General features: G+C 41.1%; 1 protein-coding gene across 4 annotated transcripts in view; it reads right to left on the bottom strand.

Moving 5' to 3' along the window:
• Window positions 1–2,579: 2,579 nt before the first annotated feature.
• The window catches only part of KIF15 (kinesin family member 15), an 82,190-nt gene continuing 66,720 nt past the window's right edge, over window positions 2,580–18,049 (bottom strand). For 2 of the 4 annotated variants that reach the window (XM_082639003.1, XM_082639005.1), the window contains exons 30-35: window positions 17,008–17,117; window positions 14,183–14,252; window positions 13,107–13,144; window positions 8,685–8,850; window positions 8,315–8,446; window positions 7,391–7,981 (exon numbers count right to left, since the gene is read on the bottom strand). In XM_082639003.1, the coding sequence (XP_082495129.1) occupies window positions 7,931–7,981; window positions 8,315–8,446; window positions 8,685–8,850; window positions 13,107–13,144; window positions 14,183–14,252; window positions 17,008–17,117 (567 nt within the window). In that variant the 3' untranslated portion in view covers window positions 7,391–7,930. Of the gene's footprint in view, window positions 3,465–7,390; window positions 7,982–8,314; window positions 8,447–8,684; window positions 8,851–13,106; window positions 13,145–14,182; window positions 14,253–15,965; window positions 16,019–17,007; window positions 17,118–18,049 lie in introns of those variants that run through there. The other 2 variants (XM_082639004.1, XM_082639006.1) reach the window with 2 other exon arrangements.

Here is an 18,049-nt window from a genome sequence, read left to right as displayed (position 1 = left end):
GAATTCCTTTTTCTTGTCTGATTGCTGTGGCTAAAACTTCCAAAACTATGTTGCATAATAGTGGTGAGAGTGGACAACCTTGTTTGTTCCTGATCTTAGAGGAAATGGTTTCAGTTTTTCACCATTGAGAATGATGTTGGCTGTGGGTTTTTCATATATGGCCTTTATTATGTTGAGGAAAGTTCCCTCTATGCCTACTTTCTGCAGGGTTTTTATCATAAATGGGTGTTGAGTTTTGTCGAAAGCTTTTTTCTGCATCTATTGAGATGATCATATGTTTTTTCTCTTTCAATTTGTTAATATGGTTTATCACATTGATTGATTTGCTATGTTGAAGAATCCTTGCGTTCCTGGGATAAACCCCACTTGCTCATGGTGTATGATCCTTTTAATGTGCTGTTGGATTCTGTTTGCTAGTATTTTGTTGAGGATTTTTGCATCTATGTTCATCAGTGATATTGGCCTGTAGTTTTCTTTCTTTGTGACATCTTTGTCTGGTTTTGGTAACAGGGTGATGGTGGCCTCGTAGAATGAGTTTGGGAGTGTTCCTCCCTCTGCTACATTTTGGAACAGTTCGAGAAGGATAGGTGTTATCTCTTCTCTGAATGTTTGACAGAATTCGCCTGTGAAGCCATTTAGTCGTGAGCTTTTGTTTGTTGGAAGATTTTTAATCACAGTCTCAATTTCAGTGCTTGTGATTGGTCTGTTTATATTTTCTATTTCTTCCTGGTTCAGCCTCAGAAATTTGCGCTTTTCTAAGAATTTGTCCATTTCTTCCACGTTGTCCATTTTATTGGCATATAGTTGCTTGTAGTAATCTCTCATAATCCTTTGTATTTCTGCAGTGTCCGTTGTTACTGGTCCTTTTTCATTTCTAATTCTAGACTTGAGTCTCCTCCCCTTTTTCTTGATAAGTCTGGCTAATGGTTTATCAATTTTGTTTATCTTCTCAAAGAACTAGCTTTTAGTTTTATTGATCTTTGCTGTTGTTTCCTTCATTTCTTTTTCACTTATTTCTGATGTGATCTTTATGATTTCTTTCCTTCTGCTAACTTTGGGGGTTTTTTGTTCTTCTTTCTCTAATTGCTTTAGGTGCAAGGTTATTTGAGATGTTTCTTCTTTCTTGAGGTAGGATTGTAGTGCTATAAACTTCCCTCTTAGAACTGCTTTTGCTGCACTGCATAGATTTTGGGTCGTCGTGTTTTCATTGTCATTTGTTTCTAGGTATTTTTTGATTTCCTTTTTGATTTCTTCAGTGATCTCCTGGTTATTTAGTAGTGTATTGTTTAGCCTCCATGTGTTTGTATTTTTTACAGATTTTTTCCTGTAATTGATATCTAGTCTCATAGCACTGTGGTCGGAAAAAATACTTGATATGATTTCAATTTTGTTAAATTTACCAAGGCTTGTTTTGTGACCAAAGACATGATCTATCCTGGAGAATGTTCCACGAGCACTTGAGAAGAAAGTGTATTCTATGTTTTTGGATGGAATGTCCTATAAATATTAAGTCCATCTTGTTTAATATATCATTTAAAGCTTGTGTTTCCTTATTTATTTTCAGTTTGGATGATCTGTCCATTGGTGAAAGTGGGGTGTTAAAGTTCCCTACTATGATTGTGTTACTGTCGATTTCTTCTTTTATGGCTGTTAGCATTTGCCTTATGTATTGAGGTGCTCCTATGTTGGGTGAATAAATTTTTATAATTGTTATATCTTCTTCTTGGATTGATCCCTTGATCATTATGTAGTGTCCCTCTTTGTCTCTTGTAATAGCCTTTATTTTAAAGTCTATTTTGTCTGATATAAGAATTGCTACTCCAGCTTTCTTTTGATTTCCGCTTGCATGGAATATCTTTTATCATCCCCTCACTTTCAATTTGTATGTGTCCCTAGGTCTGAAGTGGGTCTCTTGTAGACAGCATATATACAGGTCTTGTTTTTGTATCCATTCAGCCAGTGTATTTCTTTTGGTTAGATCATTTAATCCATTTGCATTTAAGGTAGTTATCGATATGGATGCTCCTATTACCATTTTTAATTGTTTTGGGTGTTACTGTAGGCCTTTTCCTTCTCTTGTGTTTCCTGCCTAGAGAAGTTCCTTTAGCATTTGTTTTAAAGCTGGTTTGCTGGTGCTGAATTCTTTAGCTTTTGCTTGTCTGTAAAGCTTTTAATTTCTCTGTCAAATCAGAATGAGATCCTTGCTGGGTAGACTAATCTTGGTCGTAGGTTTTTCCGTTTCATCACTTTAAATATGTCCTGCCACTCCCTTCTGGCTTGCAGAGTTTCTGCTGAAAGATCAGCTGTTAACCTTATGGGGATTCCCTTGTATGTTATTTGTTGTTTTTCCCTTGTTGTTTTTCATATTTTTTGTTTTTAATTTTTGATAGTTTGATTAATATGTGTCTTGGTGTGTTTCTCCTTGGATTTATCCTGTATGGGACTCTCTGCCCTTCTTGTACTTGATTGACTATTTCCTTTCCCATATTAGGGAAGTTTTCAACTGTAATCTCTTCAAATATTTTGTCAATCCCTTTCTTTTTCTCTTCTTCTTCTGGGACCCCTATAATTCAAATGTTGGTGTGTTTAATGTTGTCCCAGAGGTCTCTGAGACTGGCCTCAATTCTTTTCATTCTTTTTTCTTTATTCTGCTCTGCAGTAGTTATTTCCACTATTTTATCTTCCAGGTCACTCATTCGTTCTTCTGCCTCAGTTATTCTGCTATTGATTCCTTCCAGAGAATTTTTAATTTCATTTATTGTGTTGTTCATCATTGTTTGTTTGTTCTTTAGTTCTTCTTCGTCCTTGTTAAACATTTCTTGTATTTTCTCCATTCTATTTCCAAGATTTTGGATCATCTTTACTATCATTACTCTGAATTCTTTTTCAGGTAGAGTGCTTATTTCCTCTTCATTTGTTTGGTCTGGAAGGTTTTTGCCTTGCTCCTTCATCTGCTGTTTCTATGTCTTCTCATTTTCCCTAACTTACTGTGTTTGGGGTCTCCTTTTCACAGGCTGCAGGTTCGCAGTTCCCATTGTTTTTGGTGTCTGCCCCCAGTGGCTACAGTTGGTTCAGTGGCTTGTGTAGGCTTCTGGTGGAGGGGACTGGTGCTTGTGTTCAGGTGGATAAGGCTGGATCTTGTCTTTCTGGTGGGCAGGATCGCCTCTGGTGGTGTGCTTCGGGGTGTCTGTGACCTTATTATGATTTTAGGCAGCCTCTCTGCTAATGGGTGGGGTTGTGTTCCTGTCTTGCTAGTTGTTTGGCACATGATGTCCAGCACTGTAGCTTGCTGGTCATTGAGTGGAGCTGGGTCTTAGCGTTGACATGGAGATCTCTGGGAGAGCTTTTGCCGTTTGATATCGTGTGGAGCTGGGAGGTCTCTGCTGGACTAATGTCCTGAACTCAGCTCTCCCACCTCAGAAGCATAGGCCTGACACCCGGCCAGAGCACCAAGACCCTGTCAGCTACATGGCTCAGAAGAAAAGGGAGAAAAAAAGAAAGAAAGAAAAATAAAATAAGATAAAATAAAATAAATTTATTAAAATTAAAAATTAAAAAAAAACAGAAAGGAAGAAAGAAGAGAGCAACCAAACCAAAAAACAAATCCACCAGTGATAACAAGCGCTAAAAATTGTACTAAAAAAAACCACCAGACAGACAGAACCCTAGGACAAATGGTAAAAGCAAAGCTACACAGACAAAATCACACAAGGAAGTATACACATACACACTCACAAAAAGAGAAAAAGGAAAAAAAATATATATCCATGAAGCCCAGGCCTCATTCTATGCAGATAGCTGGGGATCTTGGTTTTAGGTTCACCTCTGATGTGCATTCTCTGAAGCTGAGTCCATTTCTCAGGAGAAAGAATGGTTGTGTGAGGGAACCGTTGACCGAAACTGCTGTCCTTGGCTAGGCATGATGCAAACCGCTTGCGTGAGTTGTCTCACAACACGAGGTCCCTCCCTGATAAGGAACATGGTGCTGCTGCCGAAAAGTAATGGGGAGAACTTGGGAGAGGCTGAAAGGGCCCAGCAATTTTGAGGCAGGAGGTAGATGGGCCCCAGGGTGAGCAGCTGGAGTTTGTCCCCTGTGGACAGATACTCCAAAACAGCAGGAGGGAGGAGAAGCTAAGCCCTACCCAGATAAAAGACCACATTCTCGAAGTCAAGGAGACCATCCCAATTACACACACACACACACACACACACACACACACACGTGCAGAGAAAGGCTCCTTGAAGGTCAAAAAGGGTGAGGGCACCACCCTATAGCAGGTGATGTCAAGCTACCCATAGGCCTCTTCACTAGAATCCACCTTGGCTAAGAGATGCATGTGCACACATGGAAGTGAGGCAGGAGATAGATGGGCTCCAGGCTGGGCATTTACAACTGGCCTCCTGTTTTTCAGTTCCTGAGGAAGGAGGCAGGTGGGCTCTAGGCTAGGTATTTACAACCAGCCTCCTGCTTGCACGAGATAGAAATAACAACAGCAACAGGGTAAATAGCGGGACTTTGTCTCCTGAGGACACTTTAAGATAACAGTCACAGCGGAGAAAGAAAGAGGCTAAACCCTGTCTGAGTAAAGGATCGAGAGGTCACATGTTCCCTATCCTTGGGGCAAGGGAGACACTGTACATGCGCAGAAAGGCTCCTTGGGGGTTAAAAAGGAGGGGGCGCTACCCCATAATAGGTGATGCCAAGGCCTCTGGGCTGGAATCCATCTTGGAAAAAAGTTGTGCACGCATGTCAGGGAGGGTCCTAGGGCAGGTCAGGTGTGGAAAAAGAAACCACATAATTGGCCAAAGGTAAACAAAGAGCTGGAAGAACTGCCCTATATAAATGACTTAACCGCCTCTTTACTGTGCTCCTCATTAGGGGGGACGCCCACACCCTTTCTCTCCGGGTGTGCATCTCTGCCTTGCTTGTCTTAACTAAACAAACTGTTTCTCTGTGTGCTCTCCCACTTGTTGTGCTATGTCTCTATTAATAAACTTTGTACCTGTTTTTACAGTTTTTGCCTCCTTGAGAAATGCATTTTTTTTTTTTTTTTTTTTTTTTTTTTTTGTGGTATGCGGGCCTTTCACTGTTGTGGCCTCTCCCGTTGTGGAGCACAGGCTCCGGAAGCACAAGCTCAGCTGCCATGGCTCACGGGCCCAGCCGCTCCGCAGCATGTGGAATCTTCCCGGACCGGGGCACGAACCCACGTCCCCTGCATCGGCAGGCAGACTCTCAACTACTGCGCCACCAGGGAAGCCCGAGAAATGCATTTTTCAGTGGAGGCAAGGGCCAGGGGAATTTAGCTTCCAGCCTCTAGCCCCTGGTGGACTAACGGCTAGGATTCCTGGTTTTCATCCAGGCTACCCAGGTCCAATTCCTGGGCAGAGAACTAAGATCTTGCTTCAAGCCACTGCCCACTGCTGCCTCTCCAAGATGGCGAAGACACTGAGATATACCAAATATGGACTCAGAACCAGGCAAAGCAAGATGACTGGCCAAGGAAAACCAGAAGAAATGCCCCATAAAAGTGATTCAAACTACCATGAGGGTACGACTCACTCTCTGAGCCCGCCCATGTGTCTATCCACATGTACTCTTTTTCCTCCTAATAAATGCTTTACTTGTTTCACTACTTTCTGACTCTATGTACAAATTCATTTCTACACTGCTGACAGGCCGGGGCCTTGTGACTGGTCACTGGTCCCTGGTGGTCTAGTGGCTAGAATTCAGCGCTCTCACTGCTGCAGCCTGACTTCAATCTCTGGCTGGGGAACTGAAATCCTGCTTCAAGCTGCTGCAGGCCGAGGCCACCTGAGATCAATTTCACCCCTAGGTATCTACTCAAGAGATATGAAACATTTTCATAGCAAAACTTACACAGGAGTATTTAGAGCACTGTTATCCATAGTAGCCCAAAATTGCCAACAGTTCAAATTGTAACCGAGCAGGACCCTACAGGGCCTTCCTGGGACAGACCCTTCCTCCACTTCCTCTGCTTGAGCTCCTCTCTAAGCACCTAGATAATAGTATCTGATGGCACATTCCCTGAGTTGTTTTATAGATGCTAAAACCCTCACTGAATGGAAGAAATTAATTACTTGATGACCCTGAGTGCATAGCCCCCAGACCTACTGGCACCTAAGGAATGATAGTGTTAACCCCTGTGACACTGCCCTGTTACCTCACCGTCAACCAGTCAGAGAGCTGGGCACGAACTTATCACAAACCCTGAGATGCCTCTCCCTCATCTTGCTTTTTTTTTTTTTTTTTTTAAGTATTTATTATTTATTTTTGGCTGCACCAGGTCCTAGTTGCAGCATGCAGGATCTTTTGTTGCAGCGTGTGCACTTCTCTCTAGTTGTGGCGTGCCGGTTTTTCTCTCTCTACTTGTGGCATGCAGGCTGCAGAGCACATGGGCTCTGTAGTTTGCAGCACGCAGGCTCTAGTTGAGGTGCGGGAGCTCAGTAGTTGTGATGCACGGGCTTAGTTGCCCCACGGCATGTGGGATCTTAGTTCCCTGACCAGGGATCGAACCCAGGTCCCCTGTATTGTAAGGCAGATTCTTTACCACTGGACCACCAGGGAAGTACCATTTTGCCTTTAAAAATGCTTTGCTGGACTTCTCTGGTGGTGCAGTGGTTAAGAATCTGCCTGCAAATGCAGGGGACATGGGTTCGAGCCCTGGTCTGGGAAGATCCCACATGCTGCAGAGCAACTAAGCCCGTGTGCCACAACTACTGAGTCTGCGCTCTATAGCCCGCGAGCCACAACTACTGAGCCCATGTGCTACAACTACTGAAGCCTGCGCACCTAGAGCCTGTGCTCCACAACAAGAGAAGCCACCGTGATGAGAAGCCCGTGCACCACAATGAAGAGTAGCCCCCGCTCGCCACAACTAGAGAAAGCCTGCACGCAGCAACGAAGACCCAACACAGCCAAAACTAAATAAATATATAAATAAATTAATTAATTTTAAAAAATGCTTTGCTGAGGGACTTCCCTGGCGGTACAGTAGTTAGGACTTGGCTCTTTCACTGCAGTGGCCTGGGTTGGGGAACTAAGATCCCAGAAGACACATGGCACGGCCAAAAAAAACGAAAAAAAACAAAAAACCACAAACGCGGTGTCAGTAGATTGGCTGCACGAGGGTGAACAGACCCAAGTTTGGTTTGGTAACACAATGCCCATCGAATGGTAAGTAAATAAAATGTGGCATGTCCATACAACGGAATATTACTCTCAATGAGAAGGAACGAAGTGCTGATACACAGAAGTTCCTCGAGGACGGGGTTTCTGTTTGCCTTGTTCACTGATGACCAGTGCCTGGCATATAATAGTTGCTCAATAAGCATATGGTGAATGAACAATATAAATCACCTTATTAAACAATTTATTTTTAAAAGATTTTATTACATTTTGAAAAATGGCCATATTAACAGTCATAAAAAAGGCCCATGAGAACACTTCAAGTAGGAACACAAAAATAATCTATATTAACAAGTTTGCTATTCATGCACACTGCACCGTCACTAACCTCACTGTAAGTTTTGAAACCTGTATATTGTTGGAGCTTCTGATGCAAAACTCAAAGGAGATTATGGCAGTACTGAAGGAAAAAAATAATCTGGCCGACATCCACTATAAAACTGCAGCTACGGGCTTTTATTTTAAAAGACAAAAGGTTTTCCCAATATTTACAGCTTTGAAACAGTAACCTCTAACTGCAGGCTGCGGGCTGCCACAGGTGTGCACAGCTGCAGAGAGTTCATAAGAAACTTGAGGGTCAGCCCCCCAACCCCCACATACACAGGTAATAGTCGTGGCTCTTAATTCAGCTCTACTAAGTGTGCAAGGGCAGGTCTTACTTCTATAAGAGGGAAAAAAGTCTCCAAACAAGGTAGGTAGTTGATTGGGATCCTTATGATTCATTCATTTCTTTTCTTTTAAAAATAGATTTTCAGCACGCAACTTTTCTGACTCCTGGTTAGTAATTTTTAAGAAAAGGAAAAGAAAAAAAAATTAAGGCTCTAATTCTTGCAGGAAGAGTTATTCTTGGCATTCATTAAGTTTAAGTTTCAAACTACGACTATAATTTTCCATTTGTAAACTACTTTAACAGTAAACAAGAATCTCATGTATATGATAACTGACTGAATTATGCTTACAATAGCAATGGCTGAATATATATATATTTTTAAACAGGAGGTTCCCTGAAGAAAGCAGTTAAGTGATTCAATAGTTAAATTAAATTTTAACTAAATCATCATTTAAAAACCAGAATGAGTTTATTAGGCACAATTTTCAGGAGTTTACCTCAGCAAGCCTGATGTTTTCCTTCTTCAGCCGCACTACGTACTGGATCTTCTGATGTAGGTTTTGGTGACCTACCAACTTCCCATTTTCCTCAGCGAGACACTCCACCTGCTTCCTTAACATTTCCATCTCCTGCAGGTAAATCAATCCAGGGAAGGGAAAATGAGCTGTTTTTAATTTTTCTTTTAAAATAACGTTATTTCATGCCTTCCAAGAGCACAGGGAGGGAGAGACAGAGCCCAGGTTCCCAGCTTTCGTGACCACACATCTTTGCGTGCACCGGAGCAACTGTAAACCACGGGATGCCCAATCACAGCCAGGAGACTTATGCTGATCAGCTCTGTTAATAAAAACCAACACACAAATGCACCTGGCATGTTCTCTCCTTTTCTTCATACAATTCTTCCAGCTTTGATCTTAGTTGTTCCTTTTCTTGGAATGCTTTTGACTCCAACATTCTAACTCGTTCAACTTCCTCAGTCATTGTAAGGTAGTCGGTCTCTTTGTTCTGAAGGGCACTCTGGAGCTGTTCTAGGCTGTAACAGTAACTATCACGTTATGGTCTCCCAAAGGCAGGTAATTATAAAACAGTACTCAAATCAGACACTTGTCATCCAAGCCCAGAATTTTTATTTGAAAGTATCACTAATATTCAGCCCTCCCCTTTCTGACAGCACAGGAAGACAGCAAGAGCTGCAGATACACTTTTTTTTAATGGTTGTTTTACCCAAAACTTTCATTCTGGAAAGCTCCACAAACCGTTTTTTACATAACAAAAATTTAGAATGGAAACTTTTAGATCTAGCCCTCAGAGCAAACTGTTACTTAAGCATTATTACAGTCTGCATGGTTTATTCAGTGCCCCATATCTTAGAGTAATCTTTTCTGGTTTCAAAAACTGGTTCTCAGATGGTGGGACACTAGTCATTTCTTCAAGGATGTACTATTTAGAATTTATACACTTTATGCAACTATCAATTGAAAATAAACATTAAAAAGAAGGGTTACCCATGGATGGATGGACCTAGAGATTGTCATACTGAGTAAAGTTAAGTCAGACAGAGAAAGACAAATATCATATGGTATCACTTATATGCAGAATCTAAAAAAAAAATTATACAAATGAACTTATTTACAAAACAGAAACAGACTCATAGACTTAGATTATGAATTTATGGCTACCAGGGGGAAAGGGAGGCAGGGAGGGATAGTTAGGGAGTTTGAGATTGACATGTATACACTGCTATATTTAAAACAGTGTTGGATAACCAACAAGGACCTACTGTATAGCACAGGGAACTCTGCTCAATACTATGTGACAACCTAAATGGGAAAAGAATTTGAAAAAGAATAGATACATGTATATGTATAACTTAATCACTTTGCTGTACACCTGAAACTAAGACAACATTGTTAATCAGCTATACTCCAATATAAAATGTTAAAAAAAGAATAAAATAGTATTCAAAAGGGGAAAAAAAAAGAAGGGTTACCAAACAATTATATACAATTTCACAAAACTAACTGAATCCTATAAGCTTCCCAAAGAAACAAATGCTTTTTATTTATTTTACAATGCATATGGAATAGAAAGCTGATGATTTAAGTGATGTAATACACAGAATTAAAAATACCACTTAAGGCCAACAATTTCTAGGGCGGTGTTTTCAGACTACATTCTGTGGAACCTCAGGAGGACAGTGTGGGAGTGAGGGCACTGATGTTCTCCCAATTCATCTGGAGCTGTTCTGCATTTGTCTTATGTGTTTTGCTTTCGTTTCATGAAAAGGCTTTGTGGCATGGCAGACACTGCAGCTGCCTACCCAACAGCCAATCCCTTGCTTTTTATAAAAACTCAGTTTAGGGCTTCCCTGGTGGCGCAGTGGTTGAGAGTCCGCCTGCCGATGCAGGGGACGCGGGTTTGTGCTCCGGTCCGGGAGGATCCCACATGCCGCGGAGCGGCTGGGCCCGTGAGCCCGGGCCCGTGAGCCCTGGCCGCTGAGCCTGCGCATCCGGAGCCTGTTGCTCCGCATCGGGAGAGGCCACAACAGTGAGAGGCCCATGTACCGCAAAAAAAACCAAAAAACAAAAAACTCAGTTTATTCAGAGGACAAGAAAGGGAGAGGAGAAGCACACGCAGTTCCCAAAGATTAGTAAATAATAACTGGTCTGAGTTAAAACCATGGTTATCTCTACCCCACTGCCAGATACTGGTTTTCTCAGGTTGCCCTGCAGGCATGCTAATTCTGGATAAGGAGACACAATGAATCTTGAGGGTTTCTGGGAGTTTTTTTCCCCGAAAAAAGAAAGTCCTTTTGAACCCACAACACTGCAAGCTGTGATCCTCCTGTTTATGTTGTTTGGAGCTGCAGCAGCCATCTTGTAGTCAATAGGTCACAAGCAAGAGTACCAAAAGCAGAAGAATGGGAAGGGTCTGGGTCAGTGATGGCATCACTGAGTCAACGCACCTCCAGACCTCTTGTTATGTGAAATTAAACATCTGCCTACACCACTGTTGGCTTGGTATTCAGTTCTTTGTAGCTTTTTAAAAGCATTGTCACATACGCATGTGGATAACGCAATGTTTAAAATTGCTGCTGTAGGCTGGGACTGATAAAACCGTGTGTGCCATTTTCTGGAGGTTGCTTCACTTGCCACAGTGTGGGCTCCTGTAGTCCCAGGGACACTGTAGCACTGGTTACTAGATCATGAAATAAATTACGTATCAGCTTACGTATCATTCTTTTTGCTAGAAGGTCTCAAATGGGTATTATCTATACTTCTACAAACTATACAGGTGGATTCTCATAGATCCTGTAAGTGATCCAGATTCTGTCCTAGCCCTACAGCTAACTGGCAAGGAACCAGTCCCCAAACTGCTCAAATGCAGATGAAGAACAAAGTTCTGTTCCACACCTATACTCTATTAAGTATATGATTCTATGACGCAAATGACTCAATAACTGAGTAACAAATCTTTCACAAGTTGGGTGGTCTTTGTCAGCTGATCATTAAAAAGATTTTTTTTGCCACACCATGCAGCATGTGGGATCTTAGTTCCCTGACCAGGGATCGAACCCATGTCCCCTGCAATGGAAGCACAGAGTCTTAACCACTGGACCACCAGGGAAGTCCCTAAAAAGAATTTTTGATGACATATCACTATGTAACTTCTGGCATATTAACTTGGATAGAGTTCAAATAATTGAAGGACAACATTCTAACAAAACTCCTTCCATTGTTATTTACTTAGTATGTGAATAAGATTTCTCAGCCTTTTTATCTATAAAAACAAAAAAGGGGCCTCCCTGGTGGCGCAGTGGTTGAGAGTCCGCCTGCCGATGCAGGGGATGCGGGTTCGTGCCCCGGTCTGGGAGGATCCCATATGCCGCGGAGCGGCTGGGCCCGTGAGCCATGGCCGCTGGGCCTGCGCGTCCGGAGCCTGTGCTCCGCAACGGGAGAGGCCACAACAGTGAGAGGCCCGCATACCACAAAAAAAAAAAAAGTAGGAACAGAACTGATAGTGAATACTGTCTGATTCCAGAATTAAGTGCAACAGAATGAGCTAATTAAAGAAAAAGCATTAAGATAAAATGCATTGAGAGATGCATTTCCAATAAAATTTTACTTGTATAATAATTATTCATAAAAATTTACAAAAAATTCAGGATACTTTAATAATTGTAATGAAAACTCAATCCAGAAAAAATAAAACACTTAGAGCCATATGAATATAATAAATTTTTACAAATTACTTGTAATTTGCATACATATTTTCATTGCTGAGTTATGATAGGGCAGTCAACAAAAAATTTTCCAAACAATATATTAAATTAAGATATAATTCTGCATGGGTATAGAATGGAAACTTAATTTTAAAGGAAAAAGAAACAATGTAAAATTTTAGACTTACGAATTTCTTCAAGTATTTTTTAAATGGGTAGAAAGTACCAAATCAGTTGGATAACTTTTAAAAGCACACCACAAAAGCTTTATTTCTAAATGTCACTATTTTCAGTATGTCAAAACTTTTATCCTTTGCAATAATTTAAACTTACAATGAAAAATTTTAGACATAGTCAACTCCAAAAATGTGCAAGAGGGTATATGGTGTTTCAAAATTCTTTTAGGAGGTAAAACAAGTGAAAATGTTTGAGAATCGCTGTTCCTGATGAGATCTATTCTATTCAGAGAGTAAAATATCTTTCTAACGTTTTATCACTTTGTTGATACCAACCAGTTTACTTATTTTGAACTTGATAGAAAATACAGTGTATCTTGTTTATCAAAGAATGAGGCAGTTTATAAGATTACATAAATTAAAATATAAGAACTATATGAATAAAATAAAATCATGTCCATAGAAAACATATAAAGAGACACAAGGTCAAGACCAGAAGAATCCATAGTATTGATGATCTATGGGTCTGAGAGGGCCTCAAGGTTTTAAATCAGAAGAAACCAGGAGCAAGAAGGAAACCTGGTCAGTTATATAGTTCTCACTGTCCATGAGGAGAAAACCCATCAATTCCCCCAGGGAAGCTAAGGTTTTCCTGTCACTTATTTCTTTAAGTTCTTTTTTTGGAATGGTTTCATATGAGGAACCCCTTTAGCAAGTGGTATTTAAGAAAAGAATTTTGTAAATATCTATTATGTTCATATACTACTGCAGAAAGGAAAGAATTTACTTACCTTGTGGATATTATAAGCATTTCTTTCTTTAGAGGAATACTGGTTGGTATTAATAAAGAAACGATCAACAAGAACTTGAATTACAAAACAGTGTACTTACTCTGCTTTCATTTTTAGCATTTCTTCAACCAATTTATTCTATAAGAAGATTAAAGAAAGAGAAAGAAAAAATGACTTAAGTTCTTAACATTGCTAAACAAAAGACTGAAAGTAATCAGTCTGTTCTCCCTAATGGTAATAAAACCAATTAAAGCAAATTCCTTTACAATACATGCATCTCAATGTTCACAATGGCACTATTTACAACAGCCAAGACATGGAAGCAACCTAAATGTCTATGAACAGATGAATGGATAAAGAAGATGTGGTACATATGGACAATGGAGTATTACTCAGCCATAAAAAAGAATGAAATAATGCCATTTGCAGCAACATGGATGGACCTAGAGATTATCATGTTAAGTGAAGTAAGTCAGAGAAATATCACATGGTATCATTTACAGGTAGAATCTAAAAATAGATACAAATGAGCTTATTTACGAAACAGAAACAGACTCACAGACATAGAAAACAAACTTACAGTTACCAAAGGGGAAAGGGGGAGAGGGATAAATTTGGAGTTTGGGATTAGCAGATACAAGCTACTATATGTAAAGCAGATAAACAACAAGGTCCTACTGTATAGTACAGGGAACTATATTCAATATCCTATAATAAAACATAATGGAAAAGAATATGAAAAAGAATACGCATATAGGTATAACAATCATTTTGCTGTACATCAGAAACTAACACAATATTGTAAATCAATTATACCTCAATTTAAAAAAAAGGGACATCCTTTTCCACAATCCCAGCTACACACACATAAAGGGGGTACCTATTTACAATCATTCATGTATTGTGCCCTTTAAGGCCTCAAATAGGCACTAGATACTTGCTTCTAAATGGAGAATTCTGTGTGAGCAGTAGGCTTACCGTCAGGCATGAAGACTAATTCACTCAATTCTCAGCTATAGCTAAATACTGATGGTAAATATCAAACTTAACAGGAATACAAAAAAGACAACATTTCAATAATAAAATGGTTTCTAAAATATATAACCATAAATGCTAACTATAAAAGCATTTTTCACACAAGAAAAAAACAACTATTATGTAAAAACAAAATCATACTTTAGCAAGTCTTTCTTTGATTTCTTCTTGTTCATTCTTCAGCTGCTGCATGTCTGAATGATTCTGTTCACTGCGTTAGATTAGGAAGGGAGGATGGGAAAAGTGTCAAATATATTCAAGTATTGATTTCGTATCTATTACATGCAGCAATGCCAAGATGTGCAAAGAAGAGCTAATTCTATGGTGATTAGGTCAAGTTAGCACAATCAATAAGCGTGATCAACACATGAGGATGAAATAAGGTACCTCCCCAGCACTCGGGATTCCTTCCATACAAAAGTGAGATGAGCAAAGCTGGGAAATCTAATTACAGGGTTTGGCTGAGAATAAAGTATTAACTTAGAGCGGTACCATCTGAAGATCATATGTGAACAAAATGGGGCCGAAAGGACAGTCCAGGTGCCTGGCATGAATGTGATTGGCTGGGTCGGGATGGTGGGGGAAACACAGGACACACATGGGGGCGGGGAGGGCCCCTCACACTGGCCTGTCCCGTGGAGCCTCTGATGCCCCCTCTTTGCTTTGGATTTCAGGTCTGGGACTGCTGTAGCCCTTTTTATTAATTATTTTTGGCTGCGATACGCAGCATGCAGAATCTTAGTTCCCCAACCAGGGATCAAACCCGTGCCCCTGGCCACCAGGGAATTCCCTGCATTGGATATCATAGTCAGCTGGCGATTTTCTGATGCCACTTGGGCTTCCCATACATGCTGACACCAAGAAGGGGATTCTCTGAGCACCAGACATAAATCCCGTCATGGAGAAGAAACACTCCTCTGTACAAAGAAAATTACATTCTGGACTATACATCGGTATCATGTGAATTTGATTAATGTGAGGCCATCTCTGTGAGCCTGACCAGGTTGGATAATAAATTGAGTTTCTGTGGGCAGCCCCTGAATCAGGAGACACCCCTACTAGGAGAATCTGCCTGAATGCCTCTGGCTTCTCTAGAAATCTCTCTCTCACTGGTGAGTAAAGGATCATTCCTTGAAGGAAAACAGAAGCTACATTAGTTTCTTCCACTTAATGAATCTGACAGCCTAGATAAAAATGGTAGTGAGGAAAACACCCCCAAATCATTAGGGCAGATGTGTCTTCTGTTGTCTAATCCGGGGGGGCGGGTAACTTTTTCTGTCAAGAACCAGACATAGGTTTTGGGAGCCATAAGGTCTCTGGCACAGCTACGCAACTGGGCTGCTGTAATGCAAAGGCAGCCACTGTGATATTTATATGAAAGAACTGGACTGCTCCAATGAAACTTCAGTTACCAAACAGGCTGACCCCTGGGCTATAATTTTCTTCTATTCTAATCTTTCATGAAGAAGGTTCTGTATGGCTCTTCACAAATGGGATGCAAGGCTATGAAATAAAGTATTTTAAATTGTGGTTTTATAAATGATCTGGTAACGTTCTAAGTTCCATGCTCAAACTAACTCTTGATAAAAGGTACAATGCTTTTCTTTAATATGCCTGGACATGGGGGTGGAGCATATGGAAACTAGGTGAGCAGACTGTGGACTACCTGCATCAAAATCACCCAGAAGAGGAGTGAAATCCCTACAAGAGGATGCTTAATAAAATGAGCACCTCCTATGCTCACAAAAACTTGAAAAGAACCATTTAGGGGAATTCCCTGGCAGTCCAGTTGTTAGGACTCTGAGCTTTCACTGCCGAGCGCTTGAGTTCAGTCCTCGGTCAGAGAACTAAAATCCCCCTGCACCCCGCCACCCAGCAAAGAACCATTTAGGAATAGGTTGTTAGCACAGCCACCATCACCAACCTCAAATATCCAGTGTCTCACTTAGGTTTGGACAGTGCACGTCAGGGCTGCTTCTGGACAGGGATGGGGAGCAGCAGGAGTGGGAAAGTGCCTGTTAAGATCTTCTGACAACAGCAGCAGAAGCAGACACCCCTAATCTGGGATGCTGAATTCACAAAGGGCTTCCATCCCAAATACAGACTCCCTTTGACAAACCTCAACTTCCTGCATAGTCTCACAGACCACCCTCATCTCCATCCCTCACTCAGGGGTGGGATCATAAATCTACCGTGTCTACTTAATAGCTACCATTTATCGAGTGGCTCCCCTCTCCTAAGCACTGTAACCAGCACTTTACACACGTTATCTTTGGTCTTTAAAACACCTTGTATAAGAGCTATCATCTCCCTCACTTTATTGCTAAGGAAACTGAGGCACTAAGAGGTTTAAAGATGTGTCCAAAGTCACACAACTTTCAAGTGTCAGAGACAGGATATAACCTGGGTGCAGTTGCCCTTGACAAGACACTGTGCCATTATCAGATACAACTAGAAGTTGAGGCCAAAACACACACACACACACACACACACACACACACACACACACACACACACACACACACACCCTAACAGAACGCCCCCCTGTACAGCTTCTCCTAGGAACGTGCCCTCCCCCAGAAGCCAAGAAGCAAAACCAAGGAAATTCTCCCTTTTTCTGCAGGCAGAACCTTGAGCCTTGTCTTGTTGACATATTTGCTCCCGCCTCACCCCTTTCAAATACAAGTAGACAGTTTGGTTCAAGTATTTCCTGTGTTTGAAATTCACTTCAATAGCTCTATAGCAATACAAAAGTTAACAGAGTGGGCAAGATGGTGATGACCTTATTTTCCCTCTCTGGTAAAACAACCCCCTCATCAGACCTGATTGAGAAGCAACCCCTGGAGCAGCTCCTGGATCATTAAGAAACATCACACACTCTGTGAAACCTATTCTGACCTCATTCACTCAACTATACCCAGGCAGGCCAAGATTTAGCTCACAGACTGCTCGTGGCTCTTTCTCACCTGTTGTCCTTTTGTCTTTTAATATCATCCAGCTGACCTTGCAGGAGCCAGTTTTTCTCTCTTAACTGCTTGGCTTCCAGGCGTAGGTTTTCCATTTCACACAACTGCTCCTAATAACATCAAATCAGGTCTTTTCAGAAAACACCTTATAGTAGGCATTATTTTGCTCCCCAGGCCATGATGAGACAGGTATTCCTCTTTTAAGCTCCCTCCACACACTGAACACTGCTCTGGGTATCACTGGAGAAAAAGTAGACTATGAGAAGCTCTCAGGGGCTCCGAATGTGATTAATTTTCATATCCCCATTGTCTTAAACATAGTCTCTTATCAATATCACATAATTTGGACTTCCCTGGCAGTCCAGTGGTTAAGACTCTGCGCCTCCACTGCAGGGGGCACAGGTTCGATCCCTGGTTGGGGAACTAGGATCCCATATGCCAGGCGGCATGGCCAAAAAACCCCCCAAACAAACCTTAATTCATTAAAATTCCTCTATGAGAAAAGATGAACAAAAGCATCTACTACTTTGGTAAATGTTCTATTTGATTCTATTTGTTAGATTCTAATTTTTAAAAATTGATGTGCCACAGCCTCAAAATACTTAATTGGATTCTGACTTGAAAATCGTGAGCATAACCACCCAGAAGAAATAAATACTCGTCTGCAAGGAGTGTCCTTTTTGATTTACTTCTGCTTATCTGTTGTTTGATTTCTTTTAACCTGATCCAATTTCTTCTAAGTACCAAGATCAGGCCACATTCCTGAGACAGCAGCATACTGAGAGCCGCCCTGAATAAAAAAGCCAGGAATGATCCCCTCTATGAGAAACAAAGCTTAACAGTGATACTGTCTTCCTACACAGTAGGCTAATTTTGTTCCTAAACAAAGACTCGCTGCAGAGCCGTGAGGTCACAGACTATCTTCTATGGGGCATCGCATCCTCCTTACACACCCTTCTGCACCCACACTACACCTACCCAGGCACTTCTCCACGCACTTCCCACCCCTAACACCACCCGAAATATACTCTCCCACACACAA

The sequence above is a fragment of the Mesoplodon mirus genome, assembly GCF_964341445.2.
Source record: "Mesoplodon mirus genome assembly, chromosome: 12".
Taxonomy (NCBI): domain Eukaryota; kingdom Metazoa; phylum Chordata; class Mammalia; order Artiodactyla; family Ziphiidae; genus Mesoplodon; species Mesoplodon mirus.
Note: the sequence above shows the minus strand (reverse complement) of the source record. Positions and strands in the feature narration are given on the sequence as shown.